Source organism: Leucopleurus acutus, assembly GCF_964270905.1.
Source record: "Leucopleurus acutus genome assembly, chromosome: 20".
In the NCBI taxonomy this organism is placed as follows: Eukaryota; Metazoa; Chordata; class Mammalia; order Artiodactyla; family Delphinidae; genus Leucopleurus; species Leucopleurus acutus.
In genome coordinates, this window is record NC_139162.1 from 13,682,753 (window position 1) to 13,706,989 (window position 24,237).

General features: G+C 53.6%; 1 protein-coding gene across 2 annotated transcripts in view; it reads right to left on the bottom strand.

The window, feature by feature from the left end:
- Positions 1–24,237, bottom strand: part of VAC14 (VAC14 component of PIKFYVE complex) — a 94,450-nt gene that overhangs the window by 61,445 nt on the left and 8,768 nt on the right. Inside the window, exons 2-12 of one of the 2 annotated variants that reach the window (XM_082863057.1) lie at positions 20,964–21,114; positions 20,490–20,657; positions 19,616–19,678; positions 18,971–19,078; positions 18,308–18,417; positions 17,914–18,020; positions 16,783–16,917; positions 16,163–16,315; positions 10,042–10,105; positions 2,312–2,456; positions 2,020–2,085 (exon numbers count right to left, since the gene is read on the bottom strand). In XM_082863057.1, the coding sequence (XP_082719183.1) occupies positions 2,020–2,085; positions 2,312–2,456; positions 10,042–10,105; positions 16,163–16,315; positions 16,783–16,917; positions 17,914–18,020; positions 18,308–18,417; positions 18,971–19,078; positions 19,616–19,678; positions 20,490–20,657; positions 20,964–21,114 (1,270 nt within the window). The remainder of the gene's footprint in view (positions 1–2,019; positions 2,086–2,311; positions 2,457–10,041; positions 10,106–16,162; positions 16,316–16,782; positions 16,918–17,913; positions 18,021–18,307; positions 18,418–18,970; positions 19,079–19,615; positions 19,679–20,489; positions 20,658–20,963; positions 21,115–24,237) is intronic. The other variant, XM_082863058.1, reaches the window with a different exon arrangement.

Here is a 24,237-nt window from a genome sequence, read left to right on the forward strand (position 1 = left end):
GATATTCTCACAGACAGCACTTCCTAGATACCCTGGAAAGGAAGCTCACTTCAGGAGAAGAGGGACTTTGTCTTGTTCATGGCTGTATTTCCACTGCCAAGTACACTGTACCCTCTCAAGGTCACCAGATTCGGCGGAAGACATTTGGGGACGTGATTCCGGTGAAGAACCAGGATGCGGAAAACCACAACTCGCCACTGATACTGAGGTCCCTAAATCCCTCCCCTGGAGAGATGGGAAAGCAGGGACATTCACGGCTGTTAGAGGAGCACCCTCCCGCCTCACCCCACTCCGGTCACTGTCCCCAGGAGCAGCTGCAATCCCCTCCCCACCAGAGGCCCACAAGATGGGCCCCAAAGCCCCACAACACCTGGCACTTCAGCAAATCGAGCTCCCACAGCCGCAACCTGAACAGAGCTGTTTCATGGACTGCGTCTCCTCCGGCTCCCTTCAAATGCACACGCACGCAAAGACCAGTCGTGAGCAAAGAAGGCTGGATGGGCTTAAAGGACTCCATTTAAAGGACTGAAAACTCAGCTGCTTCCACTGCAGTACTCGGGAAGGAACCAATCAGCAAAGCTATTCTCTCCCTTTTTGTATTGAAATGAGGGCCGTGACTGTGCAGTGAGTCAGTCCTAACTCAGGCAGAACTGGGCCACGTCCACCTGGGCCTCACACTGCAGCGGTGGTGGGGGAAAAAGGGGGTGGTGGCGTGTGTGTGCACAGGCGTGTGTGGACAGGCAGGAGGGGACACGGGCAGACTCCCAGACCACCTGCTTTGAGTTTTCTGGAAGTGCAGAGTCCCTGAGAGGACCTAGAGGTGGACACCTGCCTGTCTGCATCTCTCTTCAGCTCAGGTTCAGGGAAGCAAAGTCAGGCTGCAGGACAGCTGCCCTGGGCTCCACACAAGCCTGGTACCAGCCCGGGAAGGACCAAGGTGCCTCCTGCCACGGGAAGTCATGAGCCACGTCCCTCTCCCTCTTTCTCCCACCGCGCCAGCCCGTCTGCTCTTCGTTCCCGCTGGGCAGCTGGGAGGTCTGCAGGTGCGCGCGAGCCTGCTGCCTCACCGAGCCCACAGCTGCCCGGAGCCCCGAGGAGGGAAGAAGAGGGAAGGGAGGGGCGGGTCAAGGCGCGGGCCGCCAGCGGCCAACACAGAGCCTGGAGCTGGTACTGGCGGAGGGAAGGGATGCTACCCCGGCAAATGGCAACACCCAACTACAAATCCTGCCCCTTGGCTGGGAAGCAGGGGAGTCCTGGTGAGGAAGTCCACGGAACAGAACGCTGCTGGGAATGGCGTGGGGAGAGGTGCGGCTGGAGGAGCCCCTCCCCCACATGGCCGGATGCAGGGTCCTGCTCCCCCTGCCCCACTCTGAGACACCCCCCCCCACCTGGGGTTACTCCTGCTGCCTGGGACAGGGCCAGCCTCTCCCTTTAACTTTTGGTGACCCCAATAAACGCAAAGCTTCAGGGTCTGATTTCAAACTAGAGGTCAAAATGGAGTCCAGCTGAAATGAATCACAACGGACGCTCCTTGAGTGCTTAGCGGGTGCCCAGCACAGCACCCGGCATTTTTCGTGGATCATTTCGTTCTCACAACCCCGTGTGCTGTTACTACCCCGTGGGACAGAGAAGGAAACTGAGGTGCGGAGCCGGGCAGTGACTTGGCCAAGTTTGGGCAGCTAGGCGGTATGGACCTTGCCCTTGGGCTCCCCATCACCACTCTCCACGGCCTTCCAGGGACAAGGAGCTCCCCGCCGGACTGGTTTCCTCGCCAGTGCCCTGACCCAGCGCTCTCCTCAGAAGGGCCCACGAAGACAGCGTCCTTATTCCCAAAGCTGAGGGCAGCAAACAGCTTTTCCCTTCATGGACGCCCCTCACCAGGTAGGAGGAATAGGGTGATTTTAGGGGTGTTGATTTACGAGAACAACAACAACAAAATGAGCACCCCTCAGCTACACAATCCCATCAAAAGGAGAGGCTGGCAGCCGGGGCACAGAGGAAGGGGCACTGGTGACCTACCTCGTCGGATTCATCTGATAACGTCTGGAGTAGGGTAGGGAAGAGGCTGTCTGTGTGCCGGAACATCTGGAGAGCAGAGAAGCAGGGACCCACATGAGCTCCCCCACTGCAGGGAACACCTCCCAAACCCCCCTCAAGACACCGAGGGCTCCTCAGGCATCTGCCACCTCTCTCCTGGTCACGGTTTCTCCAGAACTGCAACGACCAAAAGCCCACCAAGCACGGGCAGGCCCTCAAACTCCACCCAGAAGCAGCCACCTGGCTTGGAGGGCTGAGGGGCCCGGGGGCTCACCTTCCGGGGGGTCTTGATGTAGAGGTGGTAGAGCCACTTGAGGACAGCGATCCTGGTCATCATCCCGATGGCCATGTTGCTGAGGTGGCAGCTCAGAACCTGCACAATCCCGTCGAGGTGGAGGGTGACGGGGGCCCTCTCAGTGCTGTGGGTGAGACCAGGAAGGAGCCAGGTTGAAGCCCATCAGGTCCCCGCCCCTAGAGCTGCAGACGCACCCTGGCCCCGCACACTGAGAAACGCACGCTCAGCCCGCTGTCCCAGAGCAGTGGCAGAGGACACACAGCGCGCAAAGCGCTCAGAGGGCCCCTCTCCCTCCGCTCCCCTCCTCCCTCTCCAAGGTAGGAGCTCCAACAACCACGTCTGGGGAGGAAAGCCGTTCTGCCGGGCAGCCACCCGCTTCCCCTTTTTCTCTTTCCAGCACTAGCAGGCTTGTACCAGAGAAAACCTCTCTGATATCAAAGAGCTCTGCCCTAGCAGACCTCATGGTTGAAAGACTGTTTAGCGCCCTCAGGGCATTACGTCCAGACCCTTTGTTGATAAAACAAAACCACCATGTCCAGAGAGTCCAGGGGATGGCCCTGGTAACACCCCTTAAATCCAACAGGTCCTTCACCAGGCACCCAAAGAACACTTCTCCCGTGAGGACAGGGATCGTGGCTCTTCACCTCGTCACACTCAGGGCACTCAGCACCACGTCTGGCCCGGTTGAGAGGCCTTGAGAGCTGCCTGTGAAGCTGTAACATTCTTGTTTGAGTCGGGGAAGAGGTGACACAGCCTCAGCCTTGTTCAGAGCTTGTTCAGAAGGCCTTTGCTCCAGTGGGGCACAGACTCCCCGCTTCCCTGGCCCAAAGCCCTGCTGGTCTCCAGGCAGAGAAAAGTCCCGCCAAGCAGCCCCGGGAAGGTTGGGTGCTGCTGGGACACTGACACTTAGCCCTCTGCCCAAAGCACGGTGTCCAGGCATTGGCCAGGGTTGTCAGGGATGGGGACGGCAAGGACAGAGGGCCTTAGGATGTCAGGCAGGGGCTCCTTTCCCCTCCGACGCAGGACACTATCGCTCGCCTGTACAAAACGGCCTTTCATGGTATTTCCAGGCTGCTCAATTATTCATTTGCATCAGGAACTCGATGCCTGTGCTTTCCCAATTCGCCTGCAGACTTCCTGAAGCTCATTTGAAGTGAATTCCTAAAGGGCATGGTCTTAGCTCTGTTAAGTGCTAAGCGGAACTGCTGTTTAATATAGTTTGATGATTCCCCACGGTGCTCGTTTCGGGGGTGCAAGTGGGCACTTCTATCCTCTGGTGGTTAGAGGGGCTGGGCGTGTGAGTGACGCGGCCCAGCAGACCTGAGCCTCTGGGTGGGGCTGCCACTGAGATCTCCCCAAGAGCCATATGTCTGGAAGCTCTGGGGTCTTCTGAGAATATTCAAGCATCTGGGTTCTTTGGTAGCCTAAGACAGATGGGGAAACTCCCCCACAGACAGACAAGTCCAGGGTGGCAAATGCAGCCTCCCGGACAATCTCTTAATCTCTCTCACACTCACTGTCCAACAGAAACATAATGCGAGTCACATATAGAATTTTATGCTTTTCGGTTTTATATTAAAAAGTAGAAAGAAAACAGGTGAAATTAATTTTAATGATATATTGTAATTAACCCAATATACCCCAAATGTCACTTCAACACAGAATCAATATAAATATCAATATATAGATTAGTAATAAAGCACATTATATTCTTTTTATGTCCGGAGTCTTTTAAACTCAGTGTGTCTTTCATGCCCTCAGCACCCTCAGCTCAGATGGACCACGGCGCACACACTGGGCAGCACATGTGGCAGGCTCTGCAGTGGCAGGCTGGCAGGCCATCCCAGGGCTTCCCAAGCATTTTCTTTTCTTCTCTGACAATTTCCTAGACACTCCTCTCCCTCCTCAGATGGCCAGGATTTACTGTCTCATCTCCAAGTTCCTCTTTTCCCCATAGCACTGGCCTCCTACTGAGCGCCTTCCGGGGTGCTCTGTAAGCTCTTCTCCTTGGGTGGGCAGGAACTTGGAGATTAGTGTCTCCATGGCTGGAGACACTTCAGATGCCTACCTGCAGCCCAAGGCCTTAACAAAGCGAGCTCGGAAAGCAGTGGGGAATGAACGGAAGCCCCTTCCCTGCCTGCTCTCCCCTGACCCCGTGAACCCAAGGTCTGCAGTGAGTCCCTTTCCACAGCAGGAGCTGCCACATGGGGCCCAGGGTGCCATGAGTGCCCCATGTCTGGCAGGTCGCTGCCACATTCTTAGCTGAACCAGCCCTCAGGAGGGAGCCTGGGGGACTCAGGGCTGCACTGGTCTAGCACAGCTGTGTCCTGCTGGTGGGGAGGAAGGCAGTGCCAAACCCACCTCCCCCATCCACCCTGCAGTTCAGGCCCAGTGGGGTGTATGAACCTTGCTGGGGTAGGGGAGACAAGACGACACACGGCTCTGATAACAGTGATGACAGCGATGGTACTCAAAACGATGATTACTCATGTTCTGCATAAATACTCTGTGCCAGGCATCATGCTGAGCTCTGTACCTGCACAGCCACATTTCCTTCCCTCAAGGGCCCTATGCCAGCAGCAATGCTGTTCCCATTCTGGAGACGAGGGAATCAGAGCACAGAGACATTAAGTAACCTCTCCACGTTACACAGCTGGGGAGTGGCGGAGCTGGCAACCTGAATGCGGGCATCCGAGTCCAGAGTGGCCTCACCCACTGCATGGCACTGGCTCCTAATGGGCCGCACTCAAGACAGTCCACGGCAGCATCATTTCCGCGCGAGAGAGGACACTGGGGACGCCTGGTGCTGATCTTTTGGGGGGGGGGCGCTCCAAATCCAAGTGGCCCAAATAGGATCCCAAGATGCCAAGGATAGACAGTCGCTCGGCCAGCCGGGCTCCTTAACTCACAGTGGTCCCGAGATGCTCCTAGCCAGCTGAGCATCTCTACTGAGGGCAGAAATCGACGCCCGTTATGGCATCTCCCTCAGGTGGCGCTCTGTTGGGGCCAAATAACAAAGGAAGGATTTCATGGAGCTGGTGTATAAACTGGCAGCACTGTGTGTGCTAACAGTCTCCGACTTTCCCCACAGCAGCCCTCCCCAGACACGGGTACCTTTGGACTGATGGTGAGGCAGGGGTCAGCTTCAAACAACCAAGAAAATTCATGGCTGAAAGAGGCCCCATGGTTCATGTAGACCATGCACAGATGCACAGATGGTCAAAGTCCTTTGATGCACAGGTGAGGCAGTATGGGGCCTGTCCAAGGCCAAGAGGCATGGAGAACTCACTCCCTCAGCTGGAGACGCTCTCCCTGGCTCCCACTTCCCTTGGCTGGCTGGAGGTGAAGGCCATGGGAAGCAGGCACGGCCCAGGGCACCAGGGAAAGGGAGGATAGATGATCCTGCCCGCCTCTGAGGGGACAGCTCTCAGCTGCTACGCTGGGTGGGCTGTGTGTGCTGGGCTCCGCACGTGCTCGGTGGGAAGCCAGGACTCTGGAACCTGGGGCCCTCCTAGAGCGGGCACGCTGCACCCTGTGCTCAGCTCCTGAGCTGCTGGGCTGGAGCCGGAAGTGTGCTCCCTCCGCGCTGGTTTACTTTACCCAGAAAGAACAGAACGGAGCTCACTCACAGTTTAAAACACATTTCTGCACCGGTTCCAAAATGTCTAGACTAGTCACTCTTGAGGGCTTTTGAGTTATTTCAAGGTGTCTCCAAAACTCCATTTTCACGGAGCATTTTCTCATAAAGCATCTCATAATGAAGGTCTTACAAGTATATGTACTACGACTTCTAAATGAATGGCGCTACTGTGGCTATTAAAATATTGATTTATTGACTACGGCTTCTGATACTTCTACTACACGGTGATAAAATCCAGCGCTTCTCTCTGGGAAGCAGCACTTTATTTCTGTAATGTCTAACCCTTGACGGCACTCATATGCTACGGCACTAATCAAATTAGAACAAAGGTAAATCTAAAAGGGAACTGTTGCTGGATTCAAAGTTTTTTTTATAAAAGATCTTTACTAATTCTTTCAATCAGCAGGTGCTACAAGTTGGGAAGCACTGATTTCTAGATCTTTCTGCTTGCCTTATGCAGCCAGCTATACCAGAAGACCTGTACTAAATGTCCCCGATGACACTGGTCCTCAGCGAGGCCCAGGGCTTCAGAGTAGAAGCTTGTGCCCATGGCAATGCCTGTCTGGGGCTCCTGTATCAGGTCACAGGCCAACATGCAAAGCTCCTGCAACTCTCCAACTGTGACTAATGAAGCTCAAATGCGTGGGCCTGGGGGTCAGACAGACTTACTAGCCTGAATTCCAAGCTCGTCACTAGCTAGCTGAACAACTTTGGGCAAGAAGTTAACCTCTCTGGGCCCGTATCCTCACTTGTAAAATGGGGATAATGACAAGGTTCTTGTAATAATAATTGTAGCTGAAGTGTGTAAAGTGCTTTCTGTGGGCGAGGCACCATTCTGTGCTCTTTACATGCTTTAACTCCTTTAAGCTCCATACTACGGGGTGAGCAGATCATCACACCCAGTTTACAGATGAGGAAACGGAGGCAGGGAGAGGTTAAGCTGCTTGCTGAGGGCCACACCGCCAGGCATGGTGAAGTCAGGATGTGCGCTCAGGCAGTGGGATTCCACGGCTCAGAGGATTCACGGTGATGAAGAACGGGCCTGGTGCACTTAGCAGCATTAGACAGGGAGAGAAGGAAGGGGAGGGACAGAGAGAAAGAGGTGTATACTATTCTTCCTTAACCCTTCCCTCAGCTGCAAGCACGCTGCCTCCATCCCTCTTCCCCTGCCCTCCTAGGGAGTCCGGTTTCCAGCTCCGTATGCATTTCTCATGCTCCTGGAGGGTGGAGGAACCCAGCCTCCGGTACCTGGAGCCCTTCCTCACTACGATGACCTCGTAGCCCCTGCTCATTCAGATGGCTCTCCCCTGTGGCTACTGTTCACCCGGGGCCGCCTGGGGCTTTCCCAGCATCTTGGGACAGAGGGGACATGAGGAGGAAGAAGAGGCTTATGCTCTTGGGTTGTTAGTTACCCTCCCTGTGTTTAGGGCCAAGTGAGGACTTAGAGATTAAAAAAAAAAGTCTGGGGTGCAAGGATTGGCTTCGAGGAGATCCCTGAACCCCTGAAAGTGTATTTAGAGTTTTGTGAATAAGGGAGAGGGCCCAGAGCTTTCATCAGATTGAGTGTCACCTCGCTGACAGTGTTCTGCCGGGGGGGATGCTTCTCTGCCATGGGAGGGGACCCCAATTGGGCTGCTGCCCTAGGCTGGCCTGAACTTAGTAAAAGTGGCACCCGCGGGCAGTGCCCTGGGCGAGCAGCGCATCTGGAAAACCACGGGGTGGGTTATGTTTCTCGGTGTCCCTGGAAGATGCCATCTTGCCCAAGCTCAGTCCCCCTCTGGCAGCACCAACTGGTGGAAGTAGGCACCCCACCCTCCTGTCCTCAGCTGCCGTCTCCAGTGGGTGGGGGGCTGGGCTCAGGTCCCACGACTCTGAAGGCCGCCCTCCTCTCTGGCGTAGCTAGTGACTCAGATCGGCAGCTGCCGCGAGGAAACCTCCGTTCGAGGGAAACAAAGCACTAGATAATTTGTTCTCATTTGGTTTTTTAATTTCAAAGACAGGACTGGTGTTTGCTGCTGAACGACGGGTATAACTCAAGGCACTGGTTCCAGCCAGGTGGCTCCCGGCTGCAGCACAGGAACCAAGGCCTCCTTCAGGCGAACGGACCACTGCCTCCCACGTGCGGGAGGTCTCTGCTCCTCCTGGACCTCCCCAACCCCCAAGGAGCACGATCATCCCCTCCCTGTGGCCTAGATTAGGGACAAGTCTGCAACAGGCCCTTCTGTTGCCAGTTTTGGCCCCCTCCCTCACCGATCCTCCCCGGCGCTGCCAGAGGGGCTTCTAAACCACAGGTCTGCCCCCCTCACTCCCAGGGCCTTCAGAACTAAAGCGATTCCTTTACAGGACAGGCCAGTCCCCCTGCATCTCCATCCAGACCTCTCCCCCGAGTTCTGGAATCCAATATCCAAACCTGCTTCCTTAACCGCTCCTGGGGGACGCTCAGAGCCGCCTGGAACCCAGCTCTCGATGGGCCCGCTCACACACCCGTTCCTCCTTCCGCCCCTGCTTGGGAAATGATACCACGATGCCCTGATCTGGCTCAAGCCCCAAATCTAGAAGTTCTTCTTTCCCTCATTTTCCTCCTCTCATGCCATCCCATCCCTCGGCAAATCCTGTCAATTCTACCTTCAAAACAGATCTCAAATCTATCAACTTCCTCCACATTCTGCTGCCTCTTCAGTCTGAGCCTCTATCCCGTCTGACCGGGATGTGGCGGTGGCCCCCTGACTGGTCTGCACCCACCCGAGTCCCTCCTAAATCCATTCTCCACACAACAGCCCCGACCTCCTGTCCCTCCTCAGCCCCAAAGTGGAGATAATGCTACCACTGACCCCACGGGATTTAAACGTCAGCAAAACCTAACGACGCAACACAAAGCGTTGGGCACAGCCGGGCCCTGGAAGCCCTCCCCGAGCATTCATGGTTGTCAGCCAGTGTTCCAGCGAGCCTCAGCTGGGGCGCCAACGCTTGCCCCCAACACCGTCTGAGCCCCCAGCAAAACCACCACTACGCTTCCTTCTCTGCCTCCCCGCTGGAGAACCTCAAGATCAGGGACCACATTCAGGGGCCGTATCTTTATCTTGGAACCTGCAGGGCTGAACACAGGCTCTGGACGTGTGTGATGACTAGCTAAAAACACATAAATGAACAGTGTTTATTGGCTTGCTTGAACAATGTGGGAGAGGTCTTAGGAACAGTCCACATTTACAGTCAGTACTCACTTTGAAAACACCCACAAGGTCCTTAGAGATAAGAATAAAGAAATGATATAAAAGGAGAAAAGATCCTAAGGGTCTGAGGAGAAGAGAGTCTCTTGGGGTTGAGTGTATATTTTCTCTTCATGAGTGACCCGTTCCCCCAGGGTCCACATTCAATGTTGAATTCAGAGGGAAGAAACCCCTTATAGGAGAACCTCCATCTATTCCAACCCCACAGCCAATCCTTCCCAAGGAAAAAGTGACATGGGGCAAGTCCAGGGGACGCAGACAGGGACAGAATGGTGATGATTCCCTCCCAGGGGAATGTCATCATCCTGCAGAGCATGGCGGGGGCTGGCAAGGAAGAGGATTACGTCGCTGCACCATTACAGCCTGCACTGCCGCCATGTGGAAGGCTGCACCATTACAGCCGACCTGGGCACCGGGGAAAGGACAGCTCTTGCATCCCAGCCTATGCACCCTCCCTGCCTGTGCTCTGGACTCTCCTTGAACGGCATTTCCCTGCTCAGTCTCATCAGCCTCGTGTTATCCTGGACAAGCGAAAGGTGCTGGGCAAAGGCATCTGCAAGCGTCTCCTTGTGGTCATCGTGCATTAGCTACACTCTTACAACTTGTATTTACTCACCTCAAACAGCTTCTAATCCCTCCCAAGAGGCCATGTGTCCATCTGAACCGGGTTGGGTGGGCTTTCTTAATATCCTTCGGGCTCCCCCATCAGGCACTTCCTGTGTCCCACAAGTAGCGGCCCCAAGCAAAGTCTGCCTCAGGGCTTTGCTGCAGTCTCCTGCACCCAGGGAAGATGGAGGCTGCTCACTTTCCACAAACAGCTCTGGCCAGAACAAACCACTTACCTGGCCGGAGTGAAGACACTGATGCCGCTACTGAAGCTGGAGTCACAAGAACCATCGGGCCCTCCTGGGGAAAGAAAGGGGAACAAGGCATCATGAGAAAGGCTGTTGGAGTCTTCCAAATGAACAAGACCCCTGTCACAAGGACACACAGACCCTCTAGTCCCCTGCACCTTGATTCTGGCTCTTGGAAAGGGATGTAACTCTGGACCCCTGAAGACTCAATGCCTATTCATTCCCCAAAGCTTTTGGACAGTACCCATGCTTGTAGGTTTTTAGGCACAGTGACCTCTCAAGGAGGGGCTCTCCAGGGCTGAACATATCTGGGAAATCTCAGAAGGTGTTGCTGGTTCAAGGACCATGGATGTTAAAAGTGACTTCTGGAACACTCAACATCATAAGCCATCAGGGAAATGTAAATCAAAAGCCCAATGAGATACCATTTCACACCCACCAGGTGGCTAAAATAAAAAAGACAGATATTAGTAGCAAGTGAGAGTGAGAATGTGGAGAAGCTGGAACCCTTGTACATTGCTGGTGGGAATGTGAAATGGTGCAGCTGCTTTGGAAAACAGTCTGGCAGCTCCTCAAAAGGCTCCAAACAGTTAGTTACCATATGGCCCAGCCAGTCCACTCCTAGAGACATGAAAACTTACGTCCACATCAAAAACTTGTACACCATGTTCATAGTAGCACTATTCACAACAGCCATAAAGTGGAAACAATCCAAATGTCTATCAAATGAATGGATAAACAAAATGTGTTGGAGCCCATACAATGGACTATTATTTGGCAATAAAAAGGAAGTACTGATCAGGCTACATGGATGAACCCTGAAAACATTATGCTAAATGAAAGAAAGCAGTCACAAAGGATCGCATATTTTGATCCCATTTATATGACCTGTCTAGAATAGGCAGATCTATATAGACAGAAAGTAGATTAGAGGTTGCTGAGGACTAGAGGAGACAAGGGTGTGATGGCCATTTTCATAAATTAAAAAAAAAAAACCTTTTAAGATAATTTTAGATTTACAGAAAAGTTGCAAAAATAGTATAGAATTCTCGATATTCTTCATCTAGCTGCCCCTAATATTAGTATTGTACAAACCCATAGCTCAATTATCAAACAGGAAAGTAGCATTGATAACAGTTTTACTAACTAAACTACAGACCTAATCCAATTTCACCACTCATGTCCTTTGTTCCAGGATCAAATCCGGAACCCTGCATTGCATTTAGTTCTCCTGTCTCCTTGGTCCCCTCCAATCTGTGATAGTTCCTCAGTCTTTCCATATCTTTCATGAACATGCTTTTGAAACCCTTGGTCAGTTACTCTGTAGAACATCTCTCCATTTGGGCCTGTCTCATGTTTTCTCATGACTAGGCTAAGGCTATGCACTTTTGGAAAAATGCTTCTGAAGTGATGTGCCTTCTCAGTACATCAAATCAGGGGTACATGATGTCTATCTTTCTCTTTACTGGTGACGTTAACCCTATTACCCAATTTACGGTAGTGCCTACCAGGTTTCTCCCCTGTAAAGTTACTATTTTTCTTTTTGTAATGAATAAATATCTTGCGGAAGATACTTAAGACTATACAAATATCCAGTTTTTTCCCCTCAAACATTCCCCCACTGTTTTTATCATCCATCAGTGGATGTTGCCTACAATTAGCACTATGGAGTTTGACTAATGGTGATTTTCTATATTCCTCTTTCCTTCTACATTTATTAACTGGAATTCTTCTATATAGAAGAACTGTTCCTTCTCCGTCATTTACCTATCTATTCATCCATCCATCCATCCATTCATTTATATCATCACTGACCCATACATATTTATTTTATTCTGTGGGTTACACATTAAAACTATCATTATTTATATTGTTTTTCAAATGGTACCAGCCCCGGCCTCCTAAAAGTTTTAAATTATACAAGTAACACATAGTTTTACACTAAAAATTCCTAACACAACAAGGCAAAGCCCCCTTCTCTCTCATTTATTTATTTATTTATTTGGCTGTGTTGGGTCTTTGTTGCTGCACGCGGGCTTTCTCTAGTTGTGGCGATCGGGGGCTACTCTTAGTTGCGGTGCATGGGCTTCTCATTGCAGTGGCTTCTCTTGTTGCAGAGCACAGGCTCTAGGCGTGCAGGCTTCAGTAGTTGTGGCACGTGGGCTCAGTAGTTGTGGCTCACGGGCTCTAGAGCGCAGCCTCAGTAGTTGTGGCGCACGGGCTTAGTTGCTCCATGGCATGTGGGATCTTCCCAGACAAGGGCTCGAACCTGTGTCCCCTGTGTTGGCAGGTGGATTCTTAACCACTGTGCCACCAGGGAAGTCCCCGCCTTCTCTCTTTAACCTTCAATCTTACTTTATGGGCAGGTAACTCACTAATTTACTGGTTAGGCAAAGGTCCCTCTCGTCTTTTCCCAGTCTTACTTTTTGTTTTGTAAACATAAATGGGATCAGAGTCTATCTTCTGCAACTTGCTTTTTCACTTCCTACTGTGTCTTCAAGCTGCGCCACTCCAGTTGTAGACTATGGATGTCCGAAGTCCCCCAGTAAAGGGGGCCTTGAGTTCCACGCTGAACAGAAAAGCTCTGAGCTGCCGCCTGTCCCCTCTGGTCCCAGAGGCCCTCTGTGGGACAGGGCACAGCCCAGAGCGGGCAGGAGTAGCTGTGGGCGCCAGCTGGGCCTGCTGAACCGCCCGCCGTCCACCTGAACAGGCCTGGGGAAAGGTGAGGAGGACATGCGGGGTAGCCTGGGTGGGCCAGCTGGGAGCAGCAGCTGGGGCTCCCTGCCGCTGGTGGCCTCCCTCTCTCCTGCCTTTTGGAAACACACGCATTTATAGATGAAATGATAGGATGTCAGAAACCGGCTTCAAATTGACTTCGATTATTTCCTAATTTTCACTCTTAGATCTCACCTGTGCTTCCTTCCACGTGGGTGTGGGCACTTCTCCAGGACCCATTAGAGGGGGCTGCTGCGGGGGAGGGTCAAGCACCTGCTGCTTTAATAGCTGTCGCCAAGCTGCCCTTTAGGAATGTTTGCCTGAGCAGTCATCCCCCCCACCCACCCAGAGCCTCACCCTGGGATATTAGTAATCTTTAAAGTGTTCGCCAAGTTGATGAGTAAAAATGAGACACTGTTTTACTCTGCAATTCTGGGATACCCAGGCAAGCTGAGCATCTTTGGTTGCCCTTTTGTATCAGTTTCCAGACTCAGGAGCCCCTGGGCCTGGGTCTGAGCCTGACTTTCCAACTCATTCACTGTGTGACCTTTGGCAGGTCACTTGCCTTTGCCCCCATTTCCTCACCTGTATAACGTGCTAACGCCACTGCCTGCACCAGAGGCTTGTTAGGACAGTAAAGGAGCCTAACACTTGTTAAGATGAAAAACCTGACCCACATTTATAGTTATTTCCTAAGGATAAATTCTTAAATGTTATGATACACACTGCCAAATGTATCTACCAGACAACGTATTTAATGTATTTACTCTCCACCTTCCAGTAGGAACGTCTGTTTTTTCCAAAATCTCTCCAGGGAATGTGTATTTCTCTTATAACCAGAGTTAAAAATGAGGGTGGAGTTAGGGGAGAGTGGAAGCGAAGGAGAAAGAAAAGATCCAGTTCAAATAACCTCCACGAAGCCCGGCCCGGTGCCCCCAGTCCTCTGTGACCACATCCGCTGTCACACGATCACTCATCTGAGGATCTGTCCCTGAACTCCTTGCAGGCAGGTCCTGGGTCTGATTCACTTACACCTGCAGTGTCCAAAGAGGGTGCTGATACACGCAGTCCCATCAAAGCTTTGCAAATGGGTGGATTCCATTTCATGCTCACCCACGGAGGTCACCAGTCTTCCACTGGAAACCGTGTTTGTAGATCTGCTCCTCACTCACCACATGAAGTTCCACCCCTGACCCTCTCCGATCCCTCACTTAGGACCCATCAGGGGCCCATTACCACCTAGGCAAAGCTGATGATAAAAGACACGGGAGCAAAAGCCCTGCCCCTGACAACCTTGCTAAGTAGTGGGTCTCATTATAAACAGACATTAAAACAACTTGACCCTAAAGCACCTGTTATTGGGAGTGTGTGTCCTATGCCATGTGCTAAGAGCTTTACATGCAAAAATCTCTGAAACTCACAACCACACATAGGTTTGGTGTTATCACTGTTGCCCTATTCAATGAATAAGGAATCTGAGGCATAGAAAGGCCAAGTGGCTTGTCCAAGGGCAACAGATATGAAGTCAGCAGGGCCAGGATGCACAGGCGGGCAGTTCTGACTGTGGACTCCAGTTTGTGACACCTGAGATAATCAGGGAACGTCATGGAGGGGAACTGGGAGGATGCATCAAACGCCTAGGAACTCAGAATCGGAGGAAGGATACTGCCCTGTGGACTCCCCAAGCAGCAGGGAAAAGGGGGAGCCAGAGCAAGTGGAGGGGGCTGGGAGCAGTGTGACACGAACAAGGGCCTGCCCTGCCTGAAGCCTCGTGGTGAGGGGAAGGGGAGAAGCATGTGCATGTGCAAGCGTGTGTGTGCGTGTGCTCACGTGCAGAGGGCCTGGCTGACGGGCCTCACTGTGGGGCTTGCCCGGAGGTGTGCAGTGGAGAATGCGGTGTGCTGTGGGACACACAACGCAGGCTGAGTCGGGGACAGGGGCACTAGAGGAGGGAAACCAGACAGGAGGTTCCTGCCTTTGCCAGGCTGGAAGAGTGGCACAGAGTCAGAGTGAGAGTAAGCAGGAGGGCTGGATGAACCCGTGGACGGAGTAACTAAATCCTGACTCTCTTGGATTGCTGGTACCTTCGTAAAGTGGTGGTTAGTTACAAGCTGAGCGCGTCTGGAGTGGACGTGGAGCCCCAGAGTTAGCTGCGGCCATCTCTAGCAACTACTATAACATGAGCTCTGCATCTGCTGAAGTGCTGTTTATGAGGCAGTAAAACCTGAAAGCAAGCTGCCTGAATGTATCCTGATTTAGGATAAGATTCCCCTGAGCCGGGAGCTGTTTTTAGGAATGCTTAGGAAAACTGTCTAAATAAAAGGTTAAATGAGCTGCATTGGCCGGGAATCGAACCCGGGCCTCCCGCGTGGCAGGCGAGAATTCTACCACTGAACCACCAATGCTCCAGCTGAATGCCGCTCTGCCCACAGCTGTTTTGCTGCTCTGGCTCACAGTGGCACTGGCACAGCTGTAACCTGACACCTCAGATGGTCCAGCATGGAATGCTGCTCCATTCTGCCGGCCAAATCCATGGGAGGAGGCCCATGGTGCACACATGCCTGACATTCTGCTCCGATGAAAGGCAACAGGGGAAAAGGCTTTAGAAATTCTTTTGGCTTCTGCGGGGCAGGTTCCAGGCCTCAGTCTGTTAGCCTTAAAGATCGGAGTAGTTTCTGCATCAATTTACTCTTTTGCTGACTCTGGAAAGGAGAACATCACTCTAAAGCTGATTGGTGACATCTCAGTGACGACAGAGGCCCAAGAGATTAGAAAAGCCTAGAGTTCTAGAAAACATTTAGAGTCAAACTCCAGACTCCAATCGGCATAAAAGTGGTTTTCTTCATGTTAAGGATAAACAAGACGTTAATGTTAAAGGAGTTTGAAGGAGAGCAGAATTCCCAAGGACCAAATAAACCACAGCTGGAGCTTCCTTAACCCTCCCACCCTGAGAATGACTGGCACAGGAAAGGCAGCCAGCTTCCGAGTCACTGGATGTCTACCGCCAAGACTCAAGTGAACCCTGCAGACTGTACTCCTGCCATGCTCCAAACCTTTCTACATCGACTATAGCTGAACCCAGAAAAAGAGTAAAGAAAGCATTAATGCTCTTTGAGGCAGAAAGGGTGAAGAGCTATGGGTTCTGGAGGCAGACTGCCAGGGTTCAAAGCTGCCAGGCTGCCAGATCCTGGCGGTGGTACTTATCTTCCCTGCGCCCATCTGTAGAATGAAGGTAACAGCAGTTCCCACCTCACTGGGCTGTTATTGGAATCAGGAGTTAAGATCTGGAAAGCAGCCCTGGTTGGCTGAGTGAGGCCCCAGGTCAGGTTCTGCATCCTCTGGGTCCCCGTGGCCCTCCCTGGGAGGTGAGGGGCAGGAGGCAGAGACCACTTACCACTGGCTGCTCCCTCCGGCTTTGCCAACGAGTCATCAGGGTTGCGTTCTGCCTGCTTCTGAACCACTGGCTTGGGCTCGTCGGGCTCGTCGTCCTCGGGGGTGACCAGCTTCATCAGGCTCTGGTTGCACACGTTGGCCACCTCCTTGATGCCTGAGTCCACTGATGTAAGGAGCAGCCTGATCCAGGGGTATGTTAGCAGGCAGACAGGTAGGCTGAACTGAGTCCCTGTTCTCCCTGCCACGCTGGGGTCCCCGCAAGATGCTCCTACGTCTCCTCACAGGGGCCCTTCCTGGTGGACCTCTCATCAACAGGATTTCTTCCACCCAGCGCGGGGCAGTGTGAGCTCAAAGACTTGGCACCTTGGGACCTGCGAGAGCCTCTCCAGATCTGTAAGTAACCAGGTGAGGTTTGGGGATGGCGGCATTAGCACCACGTCCCTAGTGCTGCCCTGGCTCTCCCTGTCCATGTTCAGCTCCACCTCTTGCTGCTTTGATGCCTGGGGAAATGTGGAGGTATGATGGATCCTAAGGGAGCCCCCATCCCCCACTCCAGGGTCCTGCAACTTTATGGCCCCCTTTGGGGCTGCTCTTGTTTCCTCTCTCCAGAGTGAAGGATACTCTTCTTGCGGTCATCGTAGGCCAGGCAGGGCAAGACAGCGGTCAGGATCCCAGAGGAGTAGGGCAGCATCACCCGGCCGGCCAGCTGGATGAACTCCCGCATCCAGCACATGGCTGTCAGCTGGATCAGGTCGTCTGGAAGGGGAATTGGTGGGTTCCAGGGGGTCCGCATGAGCAGCCAGAGCGCCCCTCCCACTGACCATGTCCACAAATGGGACTGGAGAACTGGAGGGCACCTGAGGGCTGGCACAGCTTCGAGCCTCACCAATACTCTCGCCCTTGCTTTTTCCTTCCAAAGGAACATACAGGTACCAGGGTGACATGGAATTACAACCCTGTGGCTGATCGTAAGAGGAGCCACAATTCTCTATCCCCCCCGTGTCCACTCCCCTGTAATGGGGCTCTGTGGCTTCTCTCATCAAGAGCTGGAGTTTACTTCCCCCGTCCTGGTATGTGGGCCAGCCCTGCTATTTTGTCCAAGAGAAGGTGGTAGAAATGATGGTGTGCCTGGTTCAAGCCTAAGCCTTAGAGGCCTTGCTCACGTCTATCATGCCTCTCGGAATCCACTGATGCCACGTGAATGCACCTGGGCTAACCCACTGGATGATGAGACACCTGGAACGACTGTTCCTGTTGCCACACGTGACAGCTGGCAACAGCCAGACATGAGTGACACCACTGACCATGAGTAACACTTCAGCCGACCCTCCAGTTGACTGTAGGCACATGACTGAGCCCAGTCGAGCCTGACCCAGGGGAGCAGGGCCACCCAGCTGACTCGAAGACTCGGGACAATACCAAGGGACTGCTATGTGAAGTAACTGCATTTTGTGGTGGCTTGATACTCAGTAGAAGTGAAGAGATACACAACCCCAGTCTCCAAGCATTTCAATCACAGTGCTAATGGCAAGCTTGCCAGCAAGAAGGCCTCCAGATCTGACTCCCCTCTGGGGTCAGACCAAGCGAAAGGGCCTCCATGTTGACAGAATCAGAATCTCTCCCACAGGACCCACCGCTCCAGGACCCGCTGTCACACTGATTCACACTCCCACGAGGACTCTCTCTGAGATGGGGAGACAGAAAGGTGCTTCTGAGGAGGTGGTGGTGGCCTTGGGGCCTTTACACACTCACCCGTGGTCTGGCAGTGGATCACCAGGATGTTGGCCATCTCAGCAAACTTAACACTGGAAGGGTTCTTTTTAATTTCCTTCAAGAATTCTCCAAGGACCACCTCACACCTACCAATGAGCAAAGGAGAAAGGAGACAGCTCATGCAGCCAGAGCCAGAGGAGCCTCCACCAGTGGTGCCATGTCTGCTGTGCTCTGTGGGACACACTTGTCAGATAGACATTTTTCCGAGGCTGGGGGTGGATGATCTCCTAGCTCCTCAAAGCAGGAAGCACACGAGCCAGGAAGAGGACGGTGAATTTCGTGCTCTCCTGCTGCCGCCTGTCTGTTGGGTGTGGGGTATGCGTACGCGCCGAGGGGCCCCTGCAGCCGCCTGCCCCTCTCCTCCTCCACTCACATTTTCCGAATCTCTTTGCCGTTGTCGCCCAGGATCTGGAAGAGTCCATCCAGGATCTCCGGCAAATAATCCAGCAGGTTAATGTCTGGCACGGACTCCAGAACCAGGATCTGCCCCAGGGGAGGAAACCATCAGGGAAAGTCACCAGCCAGAGAACCTGCATCTCCTCGCCCATCCTCTGGACTGGCCAGAGAGAAGGGGCCCTGCTGAGGCATCTTTTCACGGCACTGCGGTGTCCCATGGGGGAGCAGGTGCTAGTAGCTGTTGTTTCTGTTCAATGGTCAGGGGAACGGCAATTTAACCCCAGGGCAGTTCAGATGCCCGGGGGCGGGGCGGGGGGTGTGGGAGGGAACCCATGGGAAAGGTGGGCAAGGCTAGAAGAGGTGTGACAGCTGGAGGAGCACAGCTGGCTTCAAAGGTAAATCTGGGTGTTTCCGGAGACAAGGAAGGAACCACATCCTCTGCAGAGGCAAACGTGATGGGCTTTGGGGGCAAAGCTGAATACATGTGTTTTCGGATGATCTGGTGTCATTGGCTCCTAGAGGGATAACAGTGAGGCATCCCCGCAGCCACAGGAAGTGCCCAGGTGAGCCAGAGAGCAGACCTCACTCAGCTAGAGGCTCCTTACGGCTGGAGAAGGAGTGTCGCGGGGCCGGACCTTACCCAGGAGATGATGAACTGCCGGGCGTACTGGTTGTTGGAATAAATCCTCTCCCGCAACAAGGGGATGAAGCCCACCAGGTCGAACTTGTTGCTCTCCGTCACGATGTCCTGTGGGTCAAAGGCATGAGAGCTGCCTGCTGGGGGTGGGGCTGCCTGACCTGGCTGAATCCCCGGCCCGGGCTGGCTCCAGGGGTCAGGCGGACACAGAGGAAGATGACGGAGCCTGAGTCAGGCAGGAGAGGCCCCCGGAGCATCCCTCCTCACACAGGCCGAAGGACCAGCAAAAAGGATGCACTGAAAGCAGGAATCAAGGTCGAGAGAACTAATCAAAAGGCAAAACCCTGCATCTCTGTGGTCTGGCTCGAATGCTCTGGTGAGCTGAGCATAAACTGCCCCGTCACTGGGGGCAGGGTGGGGTCAGCATGAGGGGCCATTACGGGGACAGAATGGTTCTGTATTTTGATCCTGCTGTTGACATAACTCTATACTCTCATCATAGAGCTGTACACTATTCCATTAACTGTATGTAAATGAAAAAAAATTTTTTTAATTACAAAGAGCATCCCAATGATAGAATTTATAAGCTGTACAGACAGATGGAGGAAACAGAAGCTAAAAATAAGAGTGGGGATCAAGTACAAGTACCTTTAAGAGGCGGTCTAGGAGCTCAGAGCCGCTCTTCACATTGGGGTCTGGGTCAGCAGCCAACTATGAGAGAGACAGAGGTGGAGAGAGGGTCACTGTCAATATATAAGACAAGGAATCCACTGAAGTCCAACAGCAAAGGCCTTGGGGCAGCCTGAACATCACATAGGCACCTCTCTCAGTGCACAGATGCAAGACAGGCAGGGGAGGCAAGGGGGTAAAGCAGAACTTGGCAATGCTGCCGAGATGTGGCAGACCCCCGTTCTGCTCAGGGACCGCTGGGACCTGCTGCCACCAGTCAGGTGGTTGCTTCCCGTTGGCCTTCCTCAGGGCTTTCCAGTCTTACAATGCTGGGTCCTCTCTCCACTCCTGGAGGAGGGGACGGATCAGCTGTGAGGCTAATCCTCCAGAAACGACTTCAGGGAGGAGAACTCCATGACGATGGGAGAGGTGCCGATAAGCTATCAGGGAACCCAAAGCCTTTCTAAGCAGAGCTTTTTCTAGAGCTTATGGGCTACGCTCTCCTTGCAGGGGAAATACAGTCTGTACTATGGAATCACCACCTTCACCTTCTATAAGGGAGGTCAGTGCTCTCAAATGACTGTTTTTTTCCCCTCCAATTTGTGGTGGACTGATGCTTTTGTAAAATGCACTGAAGATAAATTAATAGAGGTGTGGGGGAAAAACAAACATAAATATTTACAAGCCCATCTAAAAATATATCATTAGATTGAACAGACAACAAGCACCCCTGGCAGCATGTGCTTATCTGCTCCCCTTGCATCTGGGAAAAGGGAGGCCAGCACTCAAGGTCCCGAAAGGTCAAGTCAGGTGTGTTGGGTGAGCTCAGCCCAGTCGAGTGAGGAGCGGTCACCTTGCTCAGCCCATCAAAGAGCACGTTGAAGTGGGGCAGCACAGCGCCTCGGGCCACCTTGACGATGTTGTAGAGGGCCTCACACGCGTAGTAGCGCAGCCTGCTGTCAGCATCATTGAAGCAGGTCAGCACCGGCTCAATTAACTCCTTCAGGTAGAGCCCCGAATCCTGCGATGGGGTAGAAGCAGAAGCAGCTCAGATTGGGTCAGACCTCGGGAACCCAGCCCTCGGCTCCCTTGGAGACGCTCAGGCCCTCGAGTGAGGGCTGGGCTGAAAGACCCTTTGCAAGTCAGCTTCCTGGGATAGGGATCACGCCCAGGACCCTGGGTGCAAGGCCGCAGAGCCAGCCTTCAGGTCTGAGATGTGGAGAGAATGGCAATAAAGAAATCACAAGTCTGCAACACCCTGCTGGGGCTCAGGGGTCAGGGTCAAGGCCCTGGCTAGTGTGTACGTCCCTCCAGGAGAAGGGCTCACCTTGCCCAGCGCGATGGAGCAGGCGGCCAGGCCGATGAGGCCCCCTTTCCGGCTGTGTGGGTGCTGGGACAGGGCAAACTCCTGAGACAGCGTCTGGATCACATGCTTGATCTGCACGGTGTTGTTCTGGGCCACGAACTCCCGGACCAGCCTGCAGAGGAAGCAGAGAGGGGCTGCAGGACCAGCGGGATCAGGCTGCTCCTGTTACTGCCGGCTCTGGGGCCCGGGGCTGGGGTGAGGGAGCGAGATGACCTGTTTAGAAAGAGGAATTGGGAGTCAGGCATCTCGGGGCAGGGCTTTCCCAGTTCTGCTGCTGACTGGGAGGCGTTGGCTGGGTCACGGTCCTTTCCCTTTTCTGGGTCTCCGTTTCCCTTTGTCTATGACGGAATGAAGAACAGTGGTGAACAGTGTCACTTCTGGGAATCTGAGGGAATGCAAGTGAATGTCCTGCTGGGGCCCCAAAACTGTAGTGATCCACCGTCTTCATTCAATACTTGCTCAGTGTTGCAAGCAGCTCATGCACCCAAGTGGTTCTCTGTGTCATTGTTTCTGGGGATCCACAAACAAACAAGGATGTGTATGTAGCAACATGACACAAGCAACACCACAGAAGCAAGAACGCCGCAGGTAAGTCTCCCTGGGCTGACGGGGAAGCGCCATCTGAGTCGGATCTTAGTACCATTACCAGGCCTTTTCCAGGTAAAGAAAGGCAGGCAGGGAACCTCAGGCACAGGGAAGAGCCTGGCTAAAGGCGGGGGCCCCGAAAAGACATGGTGTATTTAGGGAAGGGTGAGGAGTCCGGTGCGTGGAAGGGGTGGCTGGGGACAGTTAAAGGAAAAGACGAGGGCTTCCCTGGTGGCGCAGTGGTTGAGACTCCGCCTGCCGATGCAGGGGACACGGGTTCGTGCCCTGGTCTGGGAAGATCCCACGAGCCGGTGAAAGGTTTCCAGCAATGGGGTGACACATTTATGTCTATGTTTTGACCAGAGAGGCTGCCTCGGGTGGGGGTGGCATGGTTTGACAGAGGGAGACTGATATATCTCCAAGGGAGAATACCGCAGCTATCAGGGTCAGGAAGGGAGGTCTGAAATACGGCCGAAGCAGTGGGAAGCAGCGGGGAGAGGGGACAGGGCAGGAAGGGTAGAGACGCCTGCACGGTGCCCACCTGGGGGGTGATGCTAGCAGGGAGAGGGGGTCTGAGGGAGGCAGCGCCTGTGGTCACCCTGGGGGGATGCTCCCAAGGCAGGCCCTGCCCGAATGGAGGCGAGCACAGGGAGGCCCAAATGCGTCAGGCACCAGGGTCTCCTTTCAGAGCCCAGTGGATGTGAAGACACTCTGCCCTTCGGAGGCTCACAGCATCTCTGCAGTGAGAAGCCTCATGAGGGCCAACGGTGGCATGAGGGGCCCAGATAACCACTGGGAGCTGTGGCCTGGGGGTCAGGGACATCTTCCCAGGAGTGGGAACTGAGCTGGACCTCGGAGGAGGCAGAGACCCTGAGAGAAGGAAACAGGTGTTCCGGGCAGGAGGAAATGTGTGGGCAAAGGCAAGGAGAGAAAAATAGCCAAATTTGCCTGGGGTCCAGAGAACAGCAGGAAATCAACTGGGATGAGCTGGCCCAGCAGCTTAGATTCAGGAGAAGGGATCTCACATCGTGGGTAACAGGGAAGCTGTTTACGGGTTTTGAAGAGATGGTCAAAGGGTGTTTTAAGAAGCCATGAGATGGATGGGAAGGGGGAGACTGTCCCATCATCAGGTGGGAGGGACTAGGACCCATGCAGCAGCTGAAGGTGTGACGAGGGAGGCCTAGAGATCACAGACTTTTCAAAGTAGCTGCCTGGACTCACTGCCTAATTGCTCTGTGCCCATCACAGCAGGTACACTGCTCGCCTATGGCATAAATGGGGGTCTCAAGCTGGCTCAAGGAATTTTAACGACAGTCAAGTTCAAAAGGTATTAGTTTGTGTGGTTCCAGCTCGGTGTCAGGAACCTGCTAGTAATTAGTGTTGTTTAACTAAATGTGCTGTCCTGTGAGGCTGTGACCACTCCTGTAAAAAGGCTGTTCAATGGGGATTACAGGGCTTGATAAAGATTCAATCCCGCAAGTCGTAGGGGGCATCTATTCTGTGCCTGGGACTGTGGCCACAGGTGAATCAAACAGGCCTGACTCCTGAGCTGGCGGATGTGGGAGCAGAAACAGGGATCCAGGAAGGGGCTATGCAGATGGTCTGTGAGGGCCCTCTTGCTTTGATCTTTATAGGGTGTGACTCCACCAAGCCCACCCCAAGGGGCTGAGGGCTGTGGATGAACCAAGGGCCTCGGGAGGAAGCCAGTTCCATAAGCGCCCCCTCCCTAAGCAGCGTAATAAGGCGCAGCAAGGATGGCTCTACATAAACCCGCTGTATTCTCAAACAGGACAAACCAGCCAGACGGGGCCCAGTGATGTGTCAGAGCTCTCTGACTGTCATGACAGACACAGCCTCTTGAGAAAAGCCCTGCAGGTGTGCCAGAGAACAGCCAGAGCATTGGTGGTTCAGTGGTAGAATTCTCGCCTGCCACGCGGGAGGCCCGGGTTCGATTCCCGGCCAATGCAGTGCTGCTTTTTGGCCTCTTCCTGGCAAGCTCCCCCAGAGATCCTGCTGCAGGATCCAGCTCCTCAGTCACGCCTGGCCTGCAGCAGCCAAGGGTGCTGCGAATCTCCGAGCGCACTTCCCTGCTTCGTGAGCACGAACAGCAGCTGGCTTCTCCACAGAGGCACCACTGGCTGCGGGACCCTTCCCCCGGTAAGGGGACTCCTGCTGCACCCCCTCAGCCTTGGCCAGTCTCCAGCAGGAAGCTGTGCTGAAGCCTGTGAGCTGTAAAACAGCTCAACACACCACGTGAATGTGGGATGGGAGGACCCACACTTCAGAGAGGAGGAAGTCCCCAGAGTCTCAGTGGGCTTTTTGCTACTGAGAAGGAACGACTTGAGCTCTACTTCCTGTCCTGACGTCTGATGGCAAATCAATTTCTCACGCACACACATAACGCACACACACACACACATGCGCGCTTCTGCGCGCGCACACACACAGCCTCCTCCTGCCTTCTCTCCTGCTCTGGAGCCTAAGCCTCTGCCGTTGCAGCTGTGCTGATGTGGCCTTCCATTCTGTGAATCAGCGTACAGGCAAGAGGACTGGGGTTAAAGGGAGGTGCTCACACAGCTGTTCACAGCTGGAGCACTGGTGGTTCAGTGGTAGAATTCTCGCCTGCCACGCGGGAGGCCTGGGTTCGATT